The following is a 22191-nucleotide window of genomic DNA, read 5'->3' on the forward strand; positions in this document are numbered from 1 at the left end:
CATACAGGAAAAACACATTTGCCTGTACAAACAGGTATTTGTACATGGAAATCAGGTGTGTGGGTGTTACAAGTGGCTCAGATTTCTTATTTTCTTAAGCACAAAAGCAATTAGGCAGTAACTAATGAGCTGTAAACAATGAAACATGGCTGCTGAGGTGCAAAATTGCCCAATCACGGATGTTAACATGTGTTTTTCTTTAAACAGTCTCCTCTTCATCCAATTCCTGCATCACCCACAAGTCCCCAGTCTGGCCTGGATGGAAGTAACTCCACTCTGTCAGGCAGTGCCAGCAGTGGTGTGTCCTCCTTAAGTGAGAGTAACTTTGGACACTCGTCTGAGCCCCCTCCTCGCACAGACACCATGGATTCTGTCCCTAGCCAGGCCTGGAATACTGATGAAGACTTAGAGACACCCTACCTCCCTGTCAGGTACAGTCTCTCTGAACCTGATGTTCTGGAGTCACTCAAATCCCAGCCATGTCGAAGCCACTCTGCTCCATCTGGTGTCATTCCTCAGGACACTATGGACCCTCCAGCTCTCCCCCCAAAACCATATCATGCTCGGCTCCCGAACATGGAGAATGAAGAGGAAATGATGCTGATGATGGAAGAGGAAGACAAACACCGGCCACTGCATCGCAAAGTCTCCCAACCAGCTAGTGGTGGAAAGGAGGAGCAGGCCAGGGTAGCATGGGAACATGGCATCAGTGAGCAGTAAGCAGGACTACCTGGAAAGAAGCTTGTGTAGTAATTCCAGGTCTGATCAGAAGAAAGACGTAAAAGTTCAGGACTCAGAGGAGAGAACAGAGATCCAATTCTTTACTTTCTACTGCCATGAGTTAATGTCCAGAGCCCATACAAAGCGTGGGCTGGCATGTGAGGTTGCTGCTTTCCTTTTTATTGCATTTTATACTTTTTGGTTTTGTTATTTTTAATTATTATTTTTTGTGTGCAGTGGGTGCTTTATTCCTTCTGCAGTTTATCAGACCACACAAAGTGGCATGTAAGCTGTTAGCCATAGAGACTTGCAGAAACTGAAAAGAATTGGAATATTGAAGGGGGGATGTGGCAAGTTGTTTTAAAAAGCTTTCCTCCTGGTTTTGAGACGCACACAAGTAGAAGCAGTTGCACTAGGGACATGTTTCTTTGCTGCATAGAAGTGAAAGCTCATTGCTGAATTCAGGGATTCCATGAACTGTCAGGCTGGAAGGTGCATTCTCTGCAGGCAATGGAAACTTGGCTGTTCTATGAAGAAACTGTCTTTTCCAGGTGTGTGACCATAAACAGCATTATAGTAGTCTCCTGCATTGACTCAATTGTGATGAAATGATCTAACCAGTACTGACAGGCTTCCATATTGATTTCTGAGGTATCATTTCAAATAAACTCTGCCTCCTTTGGTTTTTCATAGACATGTACTTTGGTTTTTCATGTTTTTGTTCCATAATTTCATTTTTTTACTGGGTAAACCAGCCTGCTTTTCCATTGGAGTCATAGTCCATATCCACCTTTACTGCAGGGTAAGAGTGGGTTATGTAGCCTTTAGCGCTGCAACCCAATTCTGAGCCTTTTCCCATGCCTAACTCTGGGCAAGTGGTTGTAACCAGCACTTTTATTCCAGTCAAGTAACCAGTTGAATGGCTCATTCCACAACTGCTTGATGACTCAGCAAGTAAGAAGAGAAGGCTTGAATTCATCATATCCAGTCCTTGCCTCAGGATTGAAAGTCTGCACAATCCACACCAACATCCATTAACTGTGTTTGTTACTGTAATAGCTTATGTGCCCTTCTGATACATTTCACTGCTGCTGCTGCGGCTCAATGCCTCCATCTCTCCCTTCAGATAGCTGGAAGAAATGCCCAGTGTGTAGTGTGCACTCCAGCTTCAGGGATTTTAAAGATGAACTGTCAGGGGAAAGGCGGGAGATGTTTATTCCCTTTTTTGCTTCTTTATGGTGTGTAAAGAAGGCTTGAAAAGTTTTTCTTGTTTTATTGTAAGGGTTTTTTCCCCTCTGTTTTTTACATTGCACAAATATCCAGTCTTGACTTCCCTTTTTTGCTGGCAGACTCTGTGAAGAACTGTAGAATTTAGTGCAATTATGGTATGACACAAAGCAAGAGATTGAGACCAGAGCAGCGGAGTGGGGAAGGGAATGTTAGTCAGGTTGTTTTAAGTTCTAGGTTTTTTGTTTTCTTTGTTTAACACCTGCTTAGTACCTGACAAACGGGAGAAAAACTTTGTTGGTGAAAGATCCAATAAAACTGCCATTTTATTTGAGGGCTGAGAAATTTCCCAGTTCTCAAGTCTTTTGAGAAATCTTCCAGCAAAAATAGGGAAGAAAATATCCATCTATGCTGTTTCCAATATATCATAAACATTATAAAGAAGCAAAAAAGGAAACTTTTTTTTCCCTTTGCAAGTCATCTTTAGCACTACCTCTATGCAAAGTGACTGGTCAAATACACCATTTCCAAATTCTCCTGAAAATGATAATCTGTATCAAGTTTGGACTCAGGTGGCCATTGTATAGAGCGGGTGTTGAGATAGTTCATTTATTCTTTCTCAAGCTCTAGCCCATGCAAAAGAAATATTGTTCTGATTTTGTTTCTTAATTGGCCTGCCTGGCTAGAAAAAGATCTATCCCATTTCCTTTACCTTTCCTAAAGCAGGACACCTGGAATCATTGTATCTGTCACCATTGAAACACAGGTTTAAAATCTGGTCCACAATGGGCATTTCATCTCTAGCATAAATGCCAAGGCAGGTCTGAATAGAAGTGAAAAATGGTGAAGCTCTTAAGAGCCTGTCTCAGGTGGTGTAAATCAGTGTCACTCCATTGAAATGAATGGAATATTCTGATCTACACCATCTGAGAATCTGGCCCAGGATCTTCATATGAAACTTTATGAGAACAAGACACTTATTTTCCTTTTTTGGTAGAAGGGTTAAACGTTATTGTATCTGGAAATGTAAGCTCTCCTTTAGAGCAAAAAATAAGGTGTCTGCGCATAAAGCTTTGTGAGTAAGTTGGAGTTAACATTCGAGTTAGCTCTAGTCAGTCCCACTAGCTGGATGTTTAGACTCACTGCTAACCAGAGTTCTAAGGGATTCCCTAAGGCATATCATGCTGCGCTGATTGGAGGGACAGTGTCTGGCATGGAGATGCCCAGCTTTGATGTGTGATTTTATTTTATTTTTTTGGTAAAGGCTTTTTTTAAAAGTTAGATGATCAGTTAGCTTATATAAACAGATGTCAGCCAATTTTACAATGGGTCCATAGCCACCAAGTTTCATGAAGGAGCAAATTCAATTAACACAAACATATTAGATTTGAGTCTCCAAGGAGTTATTCAGAACCATGGTCACATTTTTGCAAAATACTTTGTGTATTCTTTTTAAATGCCTAATTTCAGAGGGCAGTGGGGGGTGGGGTGGGAAGAGAAGGAGGTGGGGGAGATTCTATTATAATTAAGATCTGGATGTGAAACTCATACTACTCTGTGGGGCAAGTATGCTTGGCCAATAGCAGCATGAAAATTAAAGCCAAATTCAGCCCTGGGGTAAGCGGACACAACTGCATTTTCTGAATTAGGGCTGAATTTGGCCACCAGGGTTTGTTGCTGTGCTCTGTGTAACTATAGTAAATAGACATAATTTACAAGGAACATGGTCATTCAAAACTCATGTACCAAGTTTGAAATGGAAAATACTTCTTTTGGGTTCCTGGGCCACCACTTCTCTCCTGAATGCTTGGGCTATTAAACTTTCCACCATTGGTGTTTACACCCTCTGTCTGGAGAAAAAGGAATGGGCAGAGGCAATGATGGAGGCGAAGCAATGAGAAGAATTGCATTAATCTGCCACATTAGTTGCTTATTGGTTGGAAGAATGTTTTGGTTGTGTTGCTAGGTGCAAGACCACAGGATTTCCTCTTTTGTTTGTTTTGTTTAACCTTTATTTCCCACTTTGGGTGGGGAAGGGGTTACTACATACCCAAGGGGGGAGAAGGGGCAGCCAAATTGGAAAGGCTGTAGGACAGAAGCAGGAAAAAAGTGTGATATTTAAATTTTCCTTCCATCATGCTTTTTTTTGTATATATCCCATTTGAATGCTGTGTATTTGTACAGGAAATTGAGCAAAAAATGTATAGATCGTGCTGTCTGACTGGTACTCTGCCCTGTAAATGTGTTTTTAACCTCTGGCATTCTGTGCTTATTTAAAAAAGGCAAAAACCTCTAACCACTTCTCTTTTGTGTATTCATGTTTAAAAAAAAATTAAAAAAAGCTCTCTTAACTATAATGGAAAGCAAACGTAAAAGAAAAAAAAGAATTTGAACAAGTGTCCTAAAGGTATTTCATTGTATATATTGTGATAGCATGTTTCCAGAACCAACAACTAAGTGATGTGAATTTTAGATGTAAATATCTGCTGTTTTTTTTTCCTTCCCCATTCACTCGACTGCTGTGATGTGGAATTAAAGATTAATACCTGATATTAAAACATTGGGTTAATGTGTATTCATTATGGTCTTGCTGAGGAGGTTGTCCAGATGCTGCTCCTGGTGTTCGCAGGGTCTGTGTGTGCTAGAGACAGAAACAGATAGTGTATTTTTAATCCTGTTTATCTTGCCCTACTTTCTTCTTGCAGGTGGTATCAAAATCCACAACAAAGAAACCAGCCACAACCCAGCATTTTGGGTGTGGGAAACTACTGAGGAGACAAAAAGGAAATCCAGGAACGTTACATGGTGTGAGGGAACTGATTCCAAATTGCCTCCCTAATTGGCTGATTGCTGCTGTTTGAATTAAGATGAGAGTTTTCGTTTTTTAACATTTAAATCACCTAGTGCCGGGATGTCAAGCATACAGCCATGAGCCAAATCCAGCCAGATAGTTGTGTTTATGTGGCCAGCATAATATCAGATTGTGCATAACCTGATCTTTAATTTTTTTTTAAGTAAGTAAGTTTCTTGCCCTCGTAGTCATGAGGAAGACCTTCCAATTGGCAAATGATTTTAATGGATGTAATGCTGTCTGGCCAAGTCTGTGGACAACCAGAAACAATTACTCAGAAGTGTGAAATTGATTGTCTCCCATTAATCTCATTGGAGTGTCAACATTATGCATTTAATTACTAATTCATTAGCAGATAGAATGGGGAAACAGGTGGGAGTGAAGACCATAAGGAAGTGGGAGATAGGAGTTACTGCAGAAAATGAAATCCAAAGGAGATGTATGAATGAAGGGACTATGAGGAGGGAAAACTAACTAAAAGGTGGTGTTCCTAAAGGAGAGTAAAAAGAAGAACAGGAGTACTTGTGGCACCTTAGAGACTAACAAATTTATTAGAGCATAAGCTTTCGTGGACCACATCCGAAGAAGTGGGCTGTAGTCCACGAAAGCTTATGCTCTAATAAATTTGTTAGTCTCTAAGGTGCCACAAGTACTCCTGTTCTTCTTTTTGCGGATACAGACTAACACGGCTGCTACTCTGAAACCTAAAGGAGAGTGTATTTTTCACTGATGCTGAATCTGACAATAAGGTACTGAACAAATAATAGTATTAACTAAAAGTATAGTCACTAAATAAAGGCCATCCAGGCCCTTATAGACTTATTGAGCCACAGTCTATTGACTAGCTTGACTTCTGTTCTCAGAGTCCTTAGCTCAAAAAAAAAAAATGGAGAGATAACAAGGCTGTTGTACTTGTGCCCTTAGGTTTTTGCTGGCTTATACAGGGCCGCTGCAACCATTTAGGTAAATTAGGCGACTGCCTACGGCGCCTAGTGGTTGGGGGGCCTAAAAGCCCACTCAGGCAAGGAGGTGGAGTGGAGGTGAGCTGGGGCGGGGGGGTGGGGGCGAGGGGAGGGCCACCCGCAGTAACGTGGGGGGCGCACAGGGGAACCGCTCCGTGCCCCAGATCACCTCCACTCTGCCTCCTCCGCTGAGCACACAACCCCTGCTCTAAGTCTCCTTCAATCAGCGCCGCAAGCCTGGGAGGGGAGGAGAATTAGAGCGGCGCCGGCATGCTCAGCGGAGGAGGCAGAGTCGCGGTGAGCTGGGGCGGGCTCCCCAGGTGGGGTTAGCTGCGGCGGGGGGGGAGAGAGTCTCCCCAGGCGGGGTTAGCTGCTGTGGAGGCAGGCTCCCTGGGCGGGGTTAGCTTCTGCAGGGGGGGGGGGGGGTCTCCGGGGGGGGGGTTGGCTGGGGGGGGGGGTTGGCGGGGGGGGGGGGGGCGCAAGGTGGAAGTTTCGCCTAGGGTGCGAAACTTCCTTGCACCGGCCCTGGGCTTATAGGTGGGGAATAAATACTTTACTTCAAAAGGCATTTGGCAGTAGGCAGTTATATTGATTTAGATTTGTATCTGAGTTAGTTTTAAATCAATTTTTACTATTCTTCATTAGTATGCAATATACTTTATTGTGTATTTTCCCCTACGATGTATATTGAAATCAGTTCCCCCTACCTATGAGACTTGCATCATTATTCCCATTTTACATTATAGGGAAACTGAGGCACAGAACGGTAAAATTACTTGTACAATGTTATGTAGCAAAGGCAGAACCAGAGTAGAACCCAGAAGCCCTGATTCATTGGTCCTTGATCTCAGGCCAAAGTAAATGGGCACCAAACAAATAACATATATTGATCAGAATAACAGTTCTGTAAATATTGCTGGGAAGTTGAAACAATGTTTTAAAATGAGTCAGATAAATGGAGGACTGTTCACTAAGGGTTCCAAGAAAGTGTGGTTATGCGCTCACCGACCAGCCAAAGTAATCACATTACTATACAAGCAATAACATACTTCAAGAAATCAGGATATACAGGAAAACAAGACCTTGTGTTTAACTTTAGAGGGTGGTGAAGTCACTTGGTCTTCTGCATCATGTTTCACCATGATAAAAGACAATCTGTAACCCAGGTGTAAATGCCTACTATGTTACATGATTGCTTATGTACCCAATTGAAGGCATGCTGATCTCATGTGAGATGATCAATACCTTGCAGGACTGGGCTATCAGCTTGAGCTGGATGCTGTACCAGGCTACTGAGGCGCTCCTTTGAAAGGTTAAAATGTAAATATATATTTTTTTTCTCTTCCAGGTACACATAGACAGAAAATAAGGGCCTCACCTTATTGATATTATGAAAGAGGGAGAATGAAGAGAGTTGCTGCCCTTCTGTAGTCTACTGTAAGAGTAATGAACCTCTGAAGAGAAAGTGAGCTACAGGCCTGGTAATGTCCAAAATCCTCTCGCTAAAGTGAGGACTGTGGATTCCTTTATCCTAGTATGTAAGAAATTAGAAGTTGAAGAACAGCATGAGAGGTTCTATTTCCAATCTTTTGGATGGGGTGTTTCATGCAGTGTGTTCACTCCTTAGCCGTGAGTTACAGAGGAATCTCTTCCCTACCACAAAACAACAATTGTATATTGTCTTTGCTATGGAGGTGATATTACATAGTAGGGGAAAGCAGCCCAGCCAGAAAAGCATGGATTGATATTCTAGGTGCCTCAACACGAACAAGCTCAGCCTTTGCTTTGGGGAGCTCCGGCATACGTTTTTGCTAAAATCAGTGAGATGAAAGAAAGCACATGGATCCTATGGCTTTTCCACAGAAAACCAAAAATGTTAAGATTTGGACATCTGAGGCCACATTCCTCATTGGCCCTCTGACCCCTTTGTACCAGCGAGGCTGTAGCAAAGGGGTTGTGTTTTAGGCAAAACTACTCTGGGGAATACCTGCTGGTGCACGGGTCCCTACACCTGTTTCAGAGCTGTGTTCACCAGTTCTGTTCCACCTCCACAAAGTTCAGGGAAGAGGTAAGGAAGGAGCATGGCCAGGGCAGAATCTGTTTCTCTACAGTAGTCCATAGTGACCATTGCAATAGGGGCACAAGTTAGACATAGCCTGCACTGGGGCCCCACACACTCCCACAGTCCTTGAATAGGAGAGCTGCAAGCCTCATCCCCTCTGTTCCCATGCCAGCACAGGAATGAATCTGGTCCCTAGAAGGTGCACTGCTAGGTATCAGGCAAGTTGCAGTCTTCTATATGGAAAATGTTATTGGAGTTCATAGGTTCTTTTTCAGTCATACTGCTGGTTTGTGCCTTCAAGGGGCTTGCACTTGCTTCCTCCTTTGGACCTGGCACAGTGGTAAGAACAGCAGCTCTGAATCCACCTATTGAAATATCTGAAGAGAGCTTTGAATGGAAGACTACTTAAACCCTCTTGTGGACCAGCAGCTAAACCCTGACTGGGAGCAACAGGCACTGGGAATTAGAATATAGTAAATTTTCATCATGGCAAAAATTAACAATGGGGTATCCTGAGGATTCTGTACTAGGAGCGGTGTTGTATAATATATTTATTGGTTATCTGGAAAAGGAGGTAAAGCAATGAAGTAGCAAAATCTGCAGATGACACAAAATTACTTGAGTGGTCAACACTGGACAAAACTGAAGAACTTCAGATGGACTTAATCACACAAAGTAAATTGACAACATGATGCCTCATGATATGCAAAGTAATGCACAGTAGAGGAAATAATCTGAACTACTTGTACAATTTACTAGGATCTAAATTAACTATTAATTCAGGGAAAACATTTGAGCTTCAATGTGAACATCTCTGCTTAATGTGCAGCAGCAGTCAAAACACTAGGATGTCTGAGGAAAATTTTCAAAAAATGATAAATATTTTATATCATTCTATAAATCAATTATATGCTTCACCTAGTTTGCTGTGTTCAATTCAAGTCATCCCAACTACAAATGGTACAGCATAAGAAGAGGGGGTTCAGAGATGGACAATGCAAATTATTAGAGGCATGGAAATACTCATGATTGAAAAGAATGAGGTTATCCCAGGAGATGAATAAGGAGACATGATAAAATGCTCTAGAGAGGGTAGACAGGGACCTTCCATTCACTCTCATAACACAAAAACTGAGAGCTATTGAAAGATGGCAAACTCAAAACTGATGAGAGGATATTATTCTTCACACAACACAATTAACCTGTGGGACTCCGTAGCACATTTAAGCACTGAGGCCAAGACCTTAGGATTAAAAAAAAAAGTTGACCTGTGTATGGTTAACAAGGATATTCAAAGTTGTTACAGCAAATATTAAAAGAATAAACAATAATTTGGGAAGGAAAATAAACACTCATACTTTAGGGCACAAGCAAATCTCTAATTATTGGGGGTTAAAAGGAGATTCTGAGGGCAAGTTATCCCATAACTGCCTATTGAAGGGTTTCTTGCACCTTCCTCTGAAGCATCTGGTGCTGGACACTGTCTATAACAGAATACTGGCTAAATGGACTACTGGTGAGATCCAGAATGGCAATTCCTGTGCTCTAAAGGAGAGAGAGAGAGAAAGAAATATCAGGAGAAAAAGCTAGAGGTTTTGGATTCACAACCAAGCAAAGAAAATGCAATACAGGGCTGCAGTCAATGTTGGTTTAAGTTAATTTTAGATACACCTTCAACTTCCATTTGGTGGTGATGAAGTACCTCCCTACAGTTGAATTACTATAATTGTTTTCAGTATTCATGCATCTACAAAAGGCAGGGGGTAGAGGGGAAAGAAAAATTAGTGAAGCAAATCTATAACATTGCACATAGATCAAAGAACAGACTTACTGCAAAATCAATACATCCAATAGAACAACACTGAATATGTATTTTGTAATAAAATAAGAATGGGGCCACTTCTGGTCCCTGCTATTCCTGTATGCAGTTTCAACAGCCACATAAGAGCCACCAGGAGCCAAGGAGAATTCCCCTTTGGCAGGAGCAGCATATAGCCAATGTACCCCTCATTTGCAAGCCCCAGCATAGAGGGCGGTCCTAGAAGTGGGAGGGAGCGTACCTATAGAATTGTGTGTAGGGCTGTTGATTAGTTGCAGTTAACTCATGCAATTAACTAAAAAAAATTAATCACGATTAAAAACATTAATCGCAATTAATTGCACTGTTAATAGAATACCAATTGAAATGTATTAAATATTTTGGATATTTTTCTACATTTTCAAATATATTGATTTCTATTACAACACAGAATACAAAGTATACAGTGCTCACTTTATATTATTTTTTATTACAAATATTTGCACTGTAAAAATGAAAAACAAAAGAAATAGTATTTTTCAGTTCACCTCATACAAGTACTGTAGTGCAATCTATTGTGAAAGTATAACTTACAAACGTTGATTATTTTTTTGTTACATAACTGCACTAAAAAAAACAATGTAAAACTTTAGAGCCTACAAGTCCAATCAGGCCTACTTCTTGTTCAGTCAATTGCTAAGACAAACAAGTTTGTTTACATTTACAGAAGATACAGCTGCCTGCTTCTTATTTACAATGTAGTAAAGTGAGAACAAGCGTTCTCATGGCACTTTTGTAGCTGGCATTGCAAGGTATTTACATGCTAAACATTCGTATACCCCTTCATGCTTGGGCCACCATTCTAGAGGACATGCTTCCATGCTGATGATATACATTAAAAAAATAGTGCATTAATTAAATTTGTGACTGAACTCCTTGGGGAGTATGTCTCCTATTCTGTTTTACCTGCATTCTGCCATATATTTCATGTTATAGCAGTCTCGGATGATGATTGAGCACATGTTCGTTTTAAGAATACTTTCAGAGGCAGATTTGACAAAAATGCAAAAAAGGTACTAATGTGAGATTTCTAAAAATAGCTACAGCACTTGACCCAAGGTTTAAGAATCTGAAGCTCCTTCCAAAATGTGATCAGGATGGGGTGCGGAGTATGCTTTCAGACGTCGTAAAAGAGAAACACTCTGATGCGGAAAAACTACATAACCAGAACCACCAAAAAAAAGAAAATCAACCTGCTGGTGGCATCTGACTCAGAGGATGAAAATGAACATATGTCGTTCTGCTCTGCTTTGGATCGTTATCGAGCAAAACTCATCATCAGCATGGACTCATGTCCTCTGGAATGGTGGTTGAAGCATGAAGGGACATATGAATCTTTAGCGCATGTAAATATCTTGTGATGCCAGCTACAACAGTCCCATGCGAATGCCTGTTCTCACTTTCAGGTGACATTGTAAACAAGAGCGGGCACCATTATCTCCTGCAAATTGTAACCAAACTTGTTTGTCTGAGCGATTGGCTGAAGTTGGACCAAGTGGACTTGTAGGCTCTAAAGTTTTACATTGTTTTATTTTTGAATGCTGTTATTTTTTGTACATAATTCTACATTTGTAAGTTCAACTTTCATGATAAAGAGATTGCACTACAGTACTTAGATTAATTGAAAAATACTAGTTCTTTTGTTTTTTTACTGTGAATATATTTGTAATCAAAAATAAATATAAAGTGAGCACTGTACACTTAGTATTCTGTGTTGTAATTGAAATCAATATATTTGAAAATGTAGAAAACATCCAAAAATATTTAAATAAATGGTATTCTATTATTGTTTAAGAGCGTGATTAATCACGATTAATTTTTTTAAGAGCGTGATTAATCATGATTAATTTTTTTAATTGCTTGACTGCCCTAATTGAGTGCTACAGGAATTCTGGGCTACAGTGCACCACACAGGTAGTCCTAGAGATGCTGCTATAAGTTAGTGCAGCCCTAGGCTCTATCTGACTTCAGGAGCTGTTTGACCCTTGCAGCAGTGCAGAATCAAAAGGGCACAAAAGTAGCATGAATCCATCTTTGCTCACACGCTCCTGCTCACCATGACCTGAGCCTTCTATGCTGTGTCTATCAGGAGGTACACCGAGCTGGTAGCGACCCCCACATTTAGGTTGCCAAACCCTTTTCATTATAAAAAAATATTTTATTTGAGAAGCCTCATTGTTTCCAGCAGGGCTTTGATATTTTAACAGGGGAATCGACCCACCCTAGATTGCTAATGTTTGTTTGAATAGATCTACAACATAAATAGCAGAAATGTGCATTTAAAACAAAACTGGGGTCGCGTTGACATGCAGGAAGGATTAGAGTAGCTCAGTTATAACAGTCTGCATCTAGGGACTGCCAAAAACATGCAAGTACAGTAAGCAAATGATCTAGCTAAGTTTAAAGGTAAGTTCATATCAGTTTAGTCTTGGATTCAGCCATTTACTTATAGTGCTTGCAACCCAAATATTGCAATATGGTGGAAACGAAACTAACGGGAAATAAAAGTGAAGCTGACTAGTCTGTTTCTATGGTCCAAGCTGAACGAAGTGCAAACAGGAAACAGCCTAAATGATGAAAAACCTATATTGATTTTTTAAAACACCTTCAGTTCTTGTAATCTAAGGTACTATTAATGACACAGGTGCCATTTTTTAAAAATATTACTATTAATGATAAAATGATGAGACTGGTACAGAAGGATGGGCAATAAGGCATGGTTTAATGGGGAAGGGTACAGTGGATTGGGAGCCAAGAGACCTGGGTACTATTCCTGGCTCTGCCACTGGCCTGCTATGTGACTACAGGCAAATTACTTTGTTTCTCTGAACTCTGGCCAACCTTTGTCTGTCTCTGTCTATTTAGACTAGAAGCTCTTGGGGGCCGGAACTGATCTGTGTGTGGGCGGTGCCTAGCACAATACCCCCGATTTGTTTCGGATCTCAAGAAATAAGAGAATACAAATAATAATAATTGGGGAATTAGAAACTCCCTAGTTTCACTCCTAGCTTTGTGGCCTAGGGAAAGTCACAGACCAAAACTTTTTAAAACTGGCTACTGGCTTTAAACTGGCCACTCAATTTTTGGGTGTCTAACTTCAGACCATTTGAGCCTTATTTTAGAACTGCTGAGCCCCTACTGGAGTCAATGGAAGCTGCAGAAAATCGGTACCTCTTAAAATCAAGGCAAAGGTATATCTCAAGTTGGGCATCCAAAAATTGAGTTTCTTTTTTGAGTAGTGTCCCTATGGGAGCTCCACTGTAGGTGTATCTGTGCTCCTGTGCCTCTAATCAGAGATTTTAGGTAGCAGTGTCCATTCAGCCCACACTACATGGGCAACCCCCCTTAGTTTTTTCTCCACCGCCTTTGGCCTCATGGAGCGAGCAGTTGTCTCTTCCTTACCTGCGTCATCAGCATAAGTAGTAGTTGTTTTTGTCTCTTTTTTGTTCTCCTTAATAGTTCATGTTTCCTTTTTACTCTGCTGGGATAAAAAGAAAAGAGGGAAAAGAACTTTAGTTTAGAGGGATTCCCCCCTCCTCCAGGGTGTTTAAAAGACTCTAAGTTCTTTCAGTTTAAGAAAAGAAGAGGAGGAAAAAAACATTCCTCACTGCTAGGGGGTGATAATCGTCCCCCCCACCCCCGCTCCCTCCGACATGCTCGGGTTCCAGAGGTGCATCTCCTGCAAGGAGTCAATTCCAATAACGGACAGACACTCTCATTCATAGAACCATAGCATATCAGGGTTGGAAGGGACCTCATGTGATGTCATTTCCCTGGCTTCTCATCATGGCCCGACATCACAATACAAGGGTCCTCCTCAATTCCATTGAGCTAACCCACGATTTTGGTACAGGCCCCCTTGGGCACCCTACACCAGCCATGTCCTTCACCCACAATGGCTGTATTGGGATCCCTGGGAAACATAGAGATCCCATACTTCACAGGCGTTTAGTGTCTCTCAGAGAGAGTCTGCCAGATACTCTCCTACAGCATCACTGTCCAGAGCCCCTGAACCAGAGGAGGAAGCTTTTGAGGAATAGGCGGAAAGGTTCAAAAGGGAAGCTACCCCTCCAACAGACTGCTCCTCATCTTCGCCAGATAAGGCTGTAATACTGCCCCCTTCTTTCCCCCTCCCCCCAAGTCACTAGCTGATGATTTCAAGAACTTCCAAGACATTACAAAGAAGGTGATGAATGAGCTGCAAATTCCCTACCGGAGGTGGCAGCTACACATCACAAGCTGGTGGATAGTCTGCACACCTCCTCCTCATCCAGAATTGCCTTCCCAATTAATGAGGCGATTCTAGATCCTGCCAAAGTCATCTGGCAGACACCAGCCTCCATCACACTGACCAGCAAGAGAGACGACAAAAAAAATACTACCTCCCTCCCCAAGCACACTTTCTATTTCAACATCCGCAACCCAACTCCATCATAGTGGATGCAGTTAATGCATGAGGCAAGCAACATCACGCCAAGACCACCCCAAACAATTGAGATTGGAAAAGGCTAGATCTCTTTGGGAGGAAGGTATATTCATCAGAGTCATGTACTACCAAGCTGTCATGGCCAAATATGATTTTATTAATTATGGGAAACTCAAGGATCAATACAAGTGGTCTTCCACAGAAGTGACCCTCCATATCAATCTTTTTGAGCTAAGGGCCATCAGGAACACTTGTGCACACTTTCTGCCTTTCATCAAGAAAACCCACTCAAAGATCATAATGGACAATATGACCTATAGGTTTTACATAATCACCGGGGGGGGGGGGCAAATCTCCCTCCCTAAGCATGGAAGCACTCACATTTTGGAATTGGTGCATCCGTCGCAACGTGCACAGTTCAGCTGACTGTCTACCAGGGATACAGAATGTGACAGCCTACAGTCTCAGTCTGAACTTTTCTCATGACCATAAATGGGAACTCAACTCAGAGGTGCTTCGAGACATATTTGCCCTTTGGGGAAAGCAACTACAGATCTCTTTGCTGTGTACCAGAACAAGAAATGTCCTTGTTACTGCTCCAGGGTTGGCCTGAGGAAGCATTCACTGGGAGATGCCCTCATCCTCCCATGGGACAGGGTCCTCTTGTATGCCTTTCCCATCATTTCCTCTTCTATCCGAGGTCCTGTTGAAAATTCTAAGACACAAAGGGTATGTCTATACTACGAAATTAGGTTGAATTTATAGAAGTCGATTTTTTAGGAAGCAATTTTATACAGTTGATTGTGTGCGTCCCCACTGAGCGCATTAAGTCGGCAGAGTGTGTCCACAGTACCAAGGCTAGCGTCGACTTTCGGAGCGTTGCACTGTGGGTAGCTATCCTACAGTTCCCGCAGTCTCCGCCGCCCATTGGACTTCTGGGTTGAGCTGGGTTGGGGCAAAAACATTGTCGTGGGTAGTTTTGGGTACATGTTGTCAGTCACCCCTCCCTCCGTGAAAACAACATCAGACAATTGTTTCGCGCCTTTTTTCCGTGTGGGCGCCATACTGCTTTCAGCAGATGGTGCAGTAGGACTGCTAACCATCGTCATCGAATGACCGCTTCTGCTGCCACTCTGCTCTCCTGCTCTGGCTGCAGACGGTGCAATAGGTCAGAAAAACTGGCATTCCGACCACCGCTTCCACTGCCACTCTGCTCTCCTGGTAGTCTCACAGGTCCTCTATATGACTGTCGTCATCCGCCGCTTCCGCTACAACTCTGCTCTCCTGCTCTTGTCTCGCCATACCACGGCAAGCATGCAGCCCACTCAGCTGTCGTGTCCTGGCAGCAGACGGTGCAGTAGGTCTGCAAAACTGGTCATCCAACTTGTACACAGCTTAAATTGGTTAAAAACCCTAACGTTCAGTACTCGGTTTTTCAAAAATGTTAGACTGCCAACCTGTGTCGTAGAGATGTCTTTTGTTTAAAAAAACCCCATGAATAAAGCTACTTAAAGGGAAATTACTGCTTTGTCCAACCCCAAAGAGCTATGAGATCTTTGCTCACCAATTCTCATAAAACTTGTATTTGTCATGCCTTTTTGGTGACTTTAGTATTACGATCTATTATAAATAAAGTGCATTTCATTGATTGATTTTAAAATGAAATTAGTAACTGGAAAAAAAGGCCAGTATTCTTTTTTAAACGTGTGACAATTATAAACTCTGTATTCGGTCATTTACTTTCTAGAACCTAAAGCAGGGGTCGGCAACCTTTCAGAAGTGGTATGCCGAGTCTTCATTTATTCATTCTAATTTAAGGATTTGCGTGCCGGTAATACATTTTAACGTTTTTAGAAGGTCTCTGTCTATAAGTCTATGATATATAACTAAACTATTGTTGTATGTAAAGTAAATAAGGTTTTTAAAATTTTTAAGAAACTTCATTTAAAATGAAATTAAAATGCAGAGCCCCCCAAACTGGTGGCCAGGACCCAGGCATTGTGAGTGCCACTGAAAATCAGCTTGCATTCTGCCTTCGGCACGCGTGCCATAGGTTGCCTACCCCTAATCTAAAATATATCTAAGTATAATCTAAAGTTCTCCTGCAAAATGCCGGTTGAGAAAACCCTTCCATGGCTGGATCATTCTTGTGTTTTTATTTTAAGTACAAATAATATGTATAAGAACATAAGAACGGACGTACCGGGTCAGACCAAAGGTCCATCTAGCCCAGTATCCTGTCTACCGACAGTGGCCAATGCCAGGTGCCCCAGAGGGAGTGGACCTAACAGGCAACGATCAAGTGATCTCTCTCCTGCCATCCATCTCCATCCTCTGACAAACAGAGGCTAGTGACACCATTCCTTACCCATCGTGGCTATTAGCCATTAATGGACTTAACCACCATGAATTTATCCAGTTCTCTTTTAAACGCTGTTATAGTCCTAGCCTTCACAACCTTCTCAGGTAAGGAGTTCCACAAGTTGACTGTGCGCTGCGTGAAGAACTTCCTTGTATTTGTTTTAAACCTGCTGCCTATTAATTTCATTTGGTGACCCCTAGTTCTTGTATTATGGGAATAAATAAATAACTTTTCCTTATCCACTTTCTCCACATCACTCATGATTTTATATTCCTCTATCATATCCCCCCTTATCCAAGCTGAAGAGTCCTAGCCTCTTTAATCTCTCCTCATATGGGACCTGTTCCAAACCCCTAATCATTTTAGTTGCCCTTTTCTGAACCTTTTCTAGTGCCAGTATATCTTTTTTGAGATGAGGAGACCACATCTGTACGCAGTATTCAAGATGTGGGCGTACCATCGATTTATATAAGGGCAATAATATATTCTCAGTCTTATTCTCTATCCCTTTTTAATGATTCCTAACATCCTGTTTGCTTTTTGGACCGCCTCTGCACACTGCGTGGACGTCTTCAGACAACTATCCACGATGACTCCAAGATCTTTTTCCTGACTTCTTGTAGCTAAATTAGCCCCCCATCATTTTGTATGTATAGTTGGGGTTATTTTTTCCAATGTCCATTACTTTACATTTATCCACATTAAATTTCATTTGCCATTTTGTTGCCCAATCACTTAGTTTTGTGAGATCTTTTTGAAGTTCGTCACAGTCTGCTTTGGTCTTAACTATCTTGAGCAGTTTAGTATCATCTGCAAACTTTGTCGCCTCACTGTTTACCCCTTTCTCCAGATCATTTATGAATAAGTTGAATAGGATTGGTCCTAGGACTGACCCTTGGGGAACACCACTAGTTCTTCTTCGAGTGCTTGCTCATATCCATTCCATTAGGTGTGTGCGCGCCGCGTGCACGATCGTCGGAAGATTTTCTACCCTAGCAACACCGGCGGGTCGGCTGTGGAGCCCCCTAGAGTGGCGCCTTCATGGCGCTGAATATATACCCCAGCCGACCCGGCGCCCCCTCAGTTCCTTCTTACCGCCCCTGACGGTCGTTGGAACTGTGGAGCGCGGCATAGCTGTCCTCCACTCTCCCTAGCTTAGTTAGTTATTCGCAGTTGTAGTTATAGTTATAGTTCTAGTGTTTGTAGTTAAATAGTTAAATAGTTTTAAAGTTGTTATAGTTGTTATAGTAGTCCAGGGGACTAAGGGGGTCGTCTCCCCCTTTCTCCCCCGGCCGCGGGCCCGGGCTCATGCCCAAAGCTCCCGGCTTCAAGCAGTGCGCCTCCTGCGCTAAGCCTATGCCCACGAGCGACCCGCACGACTCCTGTCTGAAGTGCCTGGGAGAGTCCCACCAAACAGATAAGTGCAAGATCTGTAAGGCCTTCAGACCAAGGACCAAGAAAGAGCGGGACTTTCGGCTCCGGCAACTCCTGATGGAGGCGGCACTTAGTCCGGACACTCCCTCTACGAGCCAAGCCCCGGCACCTAGCGCCTCGGTGCGCAGTGCCCCAGCAGCACCGGCAATGCCGACCGCGCGGGTGGTGTCGGACAAGCCTCCCCGGCACCGGACCTCGTCGGCACCGCAGCAAGTACCTCGACGCCGGTCATTATCCCCGGGGCATAAAAAAGCCCATAAGACGGGGGCCTCCGTGCCGAAGACGCCGGCTCCCCCAGTGCCGGGGGTAGAGCCGAGTCCGCCGGTGGAGCACCGGAAACAGGTGCCTCCAGCACTGTCGACTCCGGCACCGAGGCCGTTGAGTCCGGTGCAGATAGCGTCTCCACCGAGACCGGCGGTAATACAACTCCCGTCGACTCCGGAGACCTTCGTGGCGGCGAGAGACTTGATAGCTCTCACAGAGCCGGCACCGCCTCAACCACTGGCACCGACGGCACCGTTGACTCGCCCGGTCCAGTCAAGGGGGAAACCTGCCCTGATGCGCCCTCCATCGCAAGGGCTGGAACCTCGGCACCGGTCCAGGTCCCGAAGCAGGTCCCCACGCCGCTCGCAGTCCCGGCACCGAATATCACCTCGGCACCGGTCGTACTCGCGGCCAAGATCTTCGTCGCGGCACCGTTCCACGTCTCGGCACCGCTAGGATCGTCGGCACCGATCAACGTCGAGACGTAGTTCTCGGCACCGCTACGGTCGACGCACGACGTCGAGAGGCCGCTCCCGGCACCGGGCATACTCCAGGTCCTCGTCGAGGTCCAGATCCGGCTCCCGGCACCGACGAGATCATCGGCACCGATCGCGGTCCCGGCACCGTTCGCCGGCACCGCGCAGAGATAGATCATCTCCGGACCGGCACCGTGCGGCACCGCAGCCCACGGGAATCGTCTCGTCTCTCTCGGCACCGCCATGGCCATCAAGATCGGTGTCTCGCTCCTCGGAAGACCTGTCGAGATCGGCATACCCCCCTCAAGGGCAAGCCGAGGAACGGAACTTGGGCCATTGGCAGGAGATGGCAGAGGACCACTCTCATGGCCCATCTCACTGGTCGTTTTGGACCCCGTGGGCGTACCACCAGGAGCAAGGGGCTCCAATACCATCGACCTCTCGCTCGGGTCACTCAGTTAGAAGGGCCCCGGAATCCACCATCTCTCGGCCTCCGCCAGGGGGCATGGAGGCTTCCGTGTCCACGCCACCCGACACCATAGATCCAAGTACAGGTGATGGTCCGGCCCAGGAGCAGGGGGATCAGGACCCTCCATTGGATCCAGTACCACCGGAGGCATCTTCCTCTTCCTCTCCGGATGAGGCAGTGGCGGGCACATCATGTACAGGTCCCCCTCCGATAGATCTTCGGGCTCACCAGGATCTCCTGCGTAGGATGGCCCGTAATATGGACCTGCAGGCGGAGGAGATAGTGGAAGTGCAGGACCCTATCGTAAACATCCTCGGAGCGGATGCCCCATCGAGGGTGGCGTTACCCCTGATCCGCACGATACAGACCAATGCAGATACGATATGGCAAACTCCTGCCTCTATCCCACCCACAGCGAGAGGGGTGGAAAGGAAATACTTTGTCCCGTCTAAGGACTATGGGTACTTGTATACCCACCCCCAACCGTGTTCACTGGTGGTGGCATCAATGAACGCAAGAGAGCGCCACGGTCAGCAGGCTGCAGCGCCTAAATCAAAGGAGGCTAAGCGGCTCGATTTGTTTGGCCGTAAGGTTTACTCAGCCGGAGGGCTGCAACTTAGAGCGGCAAACCAGCAGGCGCTCCTGAGCCGCTACAACTTTAACTCCTGGAACTCTATGGGGAAGTTTAAGGAGTTGATTCCCCAAGAGTCCAGGGAGGAGTTTGGAGCCATGGTAGAGGAGGGTAAGAAGGTGGCTCGGACCTCCTTGCAAGCCTCCTTGGACATAGCGGACTCGGCTGCGAGGACCATGGCTTCGGGTATCGCTATGCGGAGGATCTCCTGGCTTCAGGTTTCGGGGTTGCCCCCGGAGCTGCAGCAAACCCTACAGGATCTGCCCTTTGAGGGACATGGATTGTTCTCGGACAAGACGGACTCTCGCCTGCAGAGCCTCAAGGACTCGAGAACAATCATGCGCTCCCTGGGGATGCATGTTGCAGGCCCTCAGCGCAGACCATTTAGGCCGCAGCCTCAGCGCTTCTACCCCGCCCCCCGCCTCGTCAGAGACAGGACTCGACCCGGAGGCGAGGGCGAGGTGGTAGAAGAAGGTGGACCGGCCCTCAACCCGGCCAGAACCAGGGGCCACCTAGACCACCTTCAGGCCCCAGGCAGAACTTTTGAAGGTGCGGTCGAGGACGGCGCCCCAGTCATCCCCCAGGATCCAGCCCCCTCCTTCCGGGATCGCCTCTCCCACTTCCACCGTGCTTGGTCCCTTATAACTTCGGACCGCTGGGTCCTCCGCACGGTGGAGAAGGGATACGCTATCCAGTTTTCTTCTATCCCCCCCTCCCACCCCTCTTCCCCGTCCCTCTTCAGGGACCCTTCTCACGAGCAACTTCTTATACAGGAGGTTTCTACGCTCCTGGCCATGGGGGCCATAGAGGAGGTTCCGATAGAGTTAAGGGGCAGGGGATTTATTCCCGTTACTTCCTGATCCCCAAGTCCAAAGGAGGTCTGCGGCCCATCTTGGACTTGCGCGGACTCAACAAATTCGTAGTAAAGTTGAAGTTCCGCATGGTCTCTTTGGGGGCCATTATCACTTCCCTCGATCCTGGAGACTGGTTCGCCGCCCTCGACATGAAAGACGCATACTTTCACATCTCAATTTACCCACCTCACAGACGCTTCCTGCGATTCGTGGTAAACACGGTGCACTACCAATTTGCAGTCCTTCCCTTCGGCCTATCCTCGGCCCCAAGAGTGTTCACGAAATGTATGGCTGTCGTGGCAGCGTACCTTCGTCGGCAAGGGATACAGGTGTTCCCGTACCTAGACGACTGGCTGGTACGCGGTCGCACCAAAGAGCAAGTTCAAGCTCATGTCCACAGAATAGTGCACACATTCAACGAGTTGGGCATCCTACTCAACAAGGACAAATCCACTCTAGAACCTACCCAGAGAATAGATTTCATCGGCGCAGTTCTAGACTCCAGACGTGCACAAGCCATCCTGCCAGACAACCGCTTTGGCACCATCACGAGCATCATTCAAGGGCTACAGGCCTTCCCAACTACCACGGTGAGGTCGTGCCTTACCCTGTTGGGTCACATGGCTTCCTGCACGTACGTAACCAGGCATGCCAGACTTCGGCTTCGCCCACTCCAGACCTGGGTGTCATCAATATACCGTCCACATCGGGACAGCCTGAACATGGTGTTCACGGTCCCGAACTCGGTCCTGACCTCCCTCACCTGGTGGCTAGATCACAATGTGGTCTGCGAAGGGATGCCATTTCACGCCCCACAACCCTCTCTGCACCTGGTCACAGACGCTTCATCTCTGGGTTGGGGCGCCCATCTCAACGAACACCATACCCAGGGCCTGTGGACTGCACCTCAGTTAGCCCTGCACATCAATGTTCGGGAACTGATGGCGGTGCGTCTGGCGTGCCAGGCATTTCTCAATCAACTACGTGGCCGTTGTGTGTTAGTTCTCATCGACAACACCACGGCCATGTTTTACATCAACAAGCAAGGAGGAGCACGTTCGTCAATTCTATGCCAAGAGGCCATTCGCCTGTGGGACTTCTGCATCGCCCACTCAATCCATCTCACGGCATCGTTCCTCCCTGGAGTCCAGAACACTCTAGCGGACTGACTCAGCAGGTCCTTCCAGACGCACGAGTGGTCTATCCGTCCGGACGTCATACATTCCATCTTCCAGAAGTGGGGGTTTCCCCAGATAGACCTGTTTGCATCGCGAGACAACAGGAAGTGCCACGTGTTCTGCTCCCTACAAGGTCGAGCTCCGGGCTCCCTCTCGGATGCATTTCTCCTTCCCTGGAAAGACCACCTGTTTTATGCCTTCCCTCCGTTTCCTCTGGTCCACAAGGTACTGCTCAAATTGCGCAGAGACCAGGCACAGGTAATTCTGATCGCTCCAGCGTGGCCGAGACAACATTGGTACACCACACTGTTGGAACTCTCGGTTCAGACACCGATCCCGCTTCCATTATGTCCGGATCTCATCTCTCAGGACCACGGTCGGCTGCGTCACCCCGACCTGCAATCACTCCACCTCACA

The 22191-nt window shown here is 45.5% G+C and overlaps 1 protein-coding gene and 1 long non-coding RNA gene across 5 annotated transcripts in view; one reads left to right on the forward strand and one right to left on the reverse strand.

The window, feature by feature from the left end:
- DOCK3 (dedicator of cytokinesis 3) overlaps window positions 1–4505 on the forward strand; it is a 335434-nt gene extending 330929 nt beyond the window's left edge. The window contains exon 47 of the mRNA XM_034775725.1: window positions 208–4505. Within this exon, the coding sequence (XP_034631616.1) occupies window positions 208–720 (513 nt within the window). The 3' untranslated portion in view covers window positions 721–4505. The remainder of the gene's footprint in view (window positions 1–207) is intronic.
- A 1847-nt stretch (window positions 4506–6352) lies between these two features.
- LOC117880981 overlaps window positions 6353–22191 on the reverse strand; it is a 29694-nt gene continuing 13855 nt past the window's right edge. The window contains exons 1-3 of one of the 4 annotated variants that reach the window (XR_004646653.1): window positions 14677–14899; window positions 13083–13158; window positions 6353–9367 (exon numbers count right to left, since the gene is read on the reverse strand). This is a non-coding gene — a long non-coding RNA (uncharacterized LOC117880981). Of the gene's footprint in view, window positions 9368–13082; window positions 13162–14676; window positions 14900–22191 lie in introns of those variants that run through there. The other 3 variants (XR_004646651.1, XR_004646650.1, XR_004646652.1) reach the window with 3 other exon arrangements.

Source organism: Trachemys scripta, chromosome 7 (genome assembly GCF_013100865.1).
Source record: "Trachemys scripta elegans isolate TJP31775 chromosome 7, CAS_Tse_1.0, whole genome shotgun sequence".
NCBI lineage: Eukaryota > Metazoa > Chordata > Testudines > Emydidae > Trachemys > Trachemys scripta.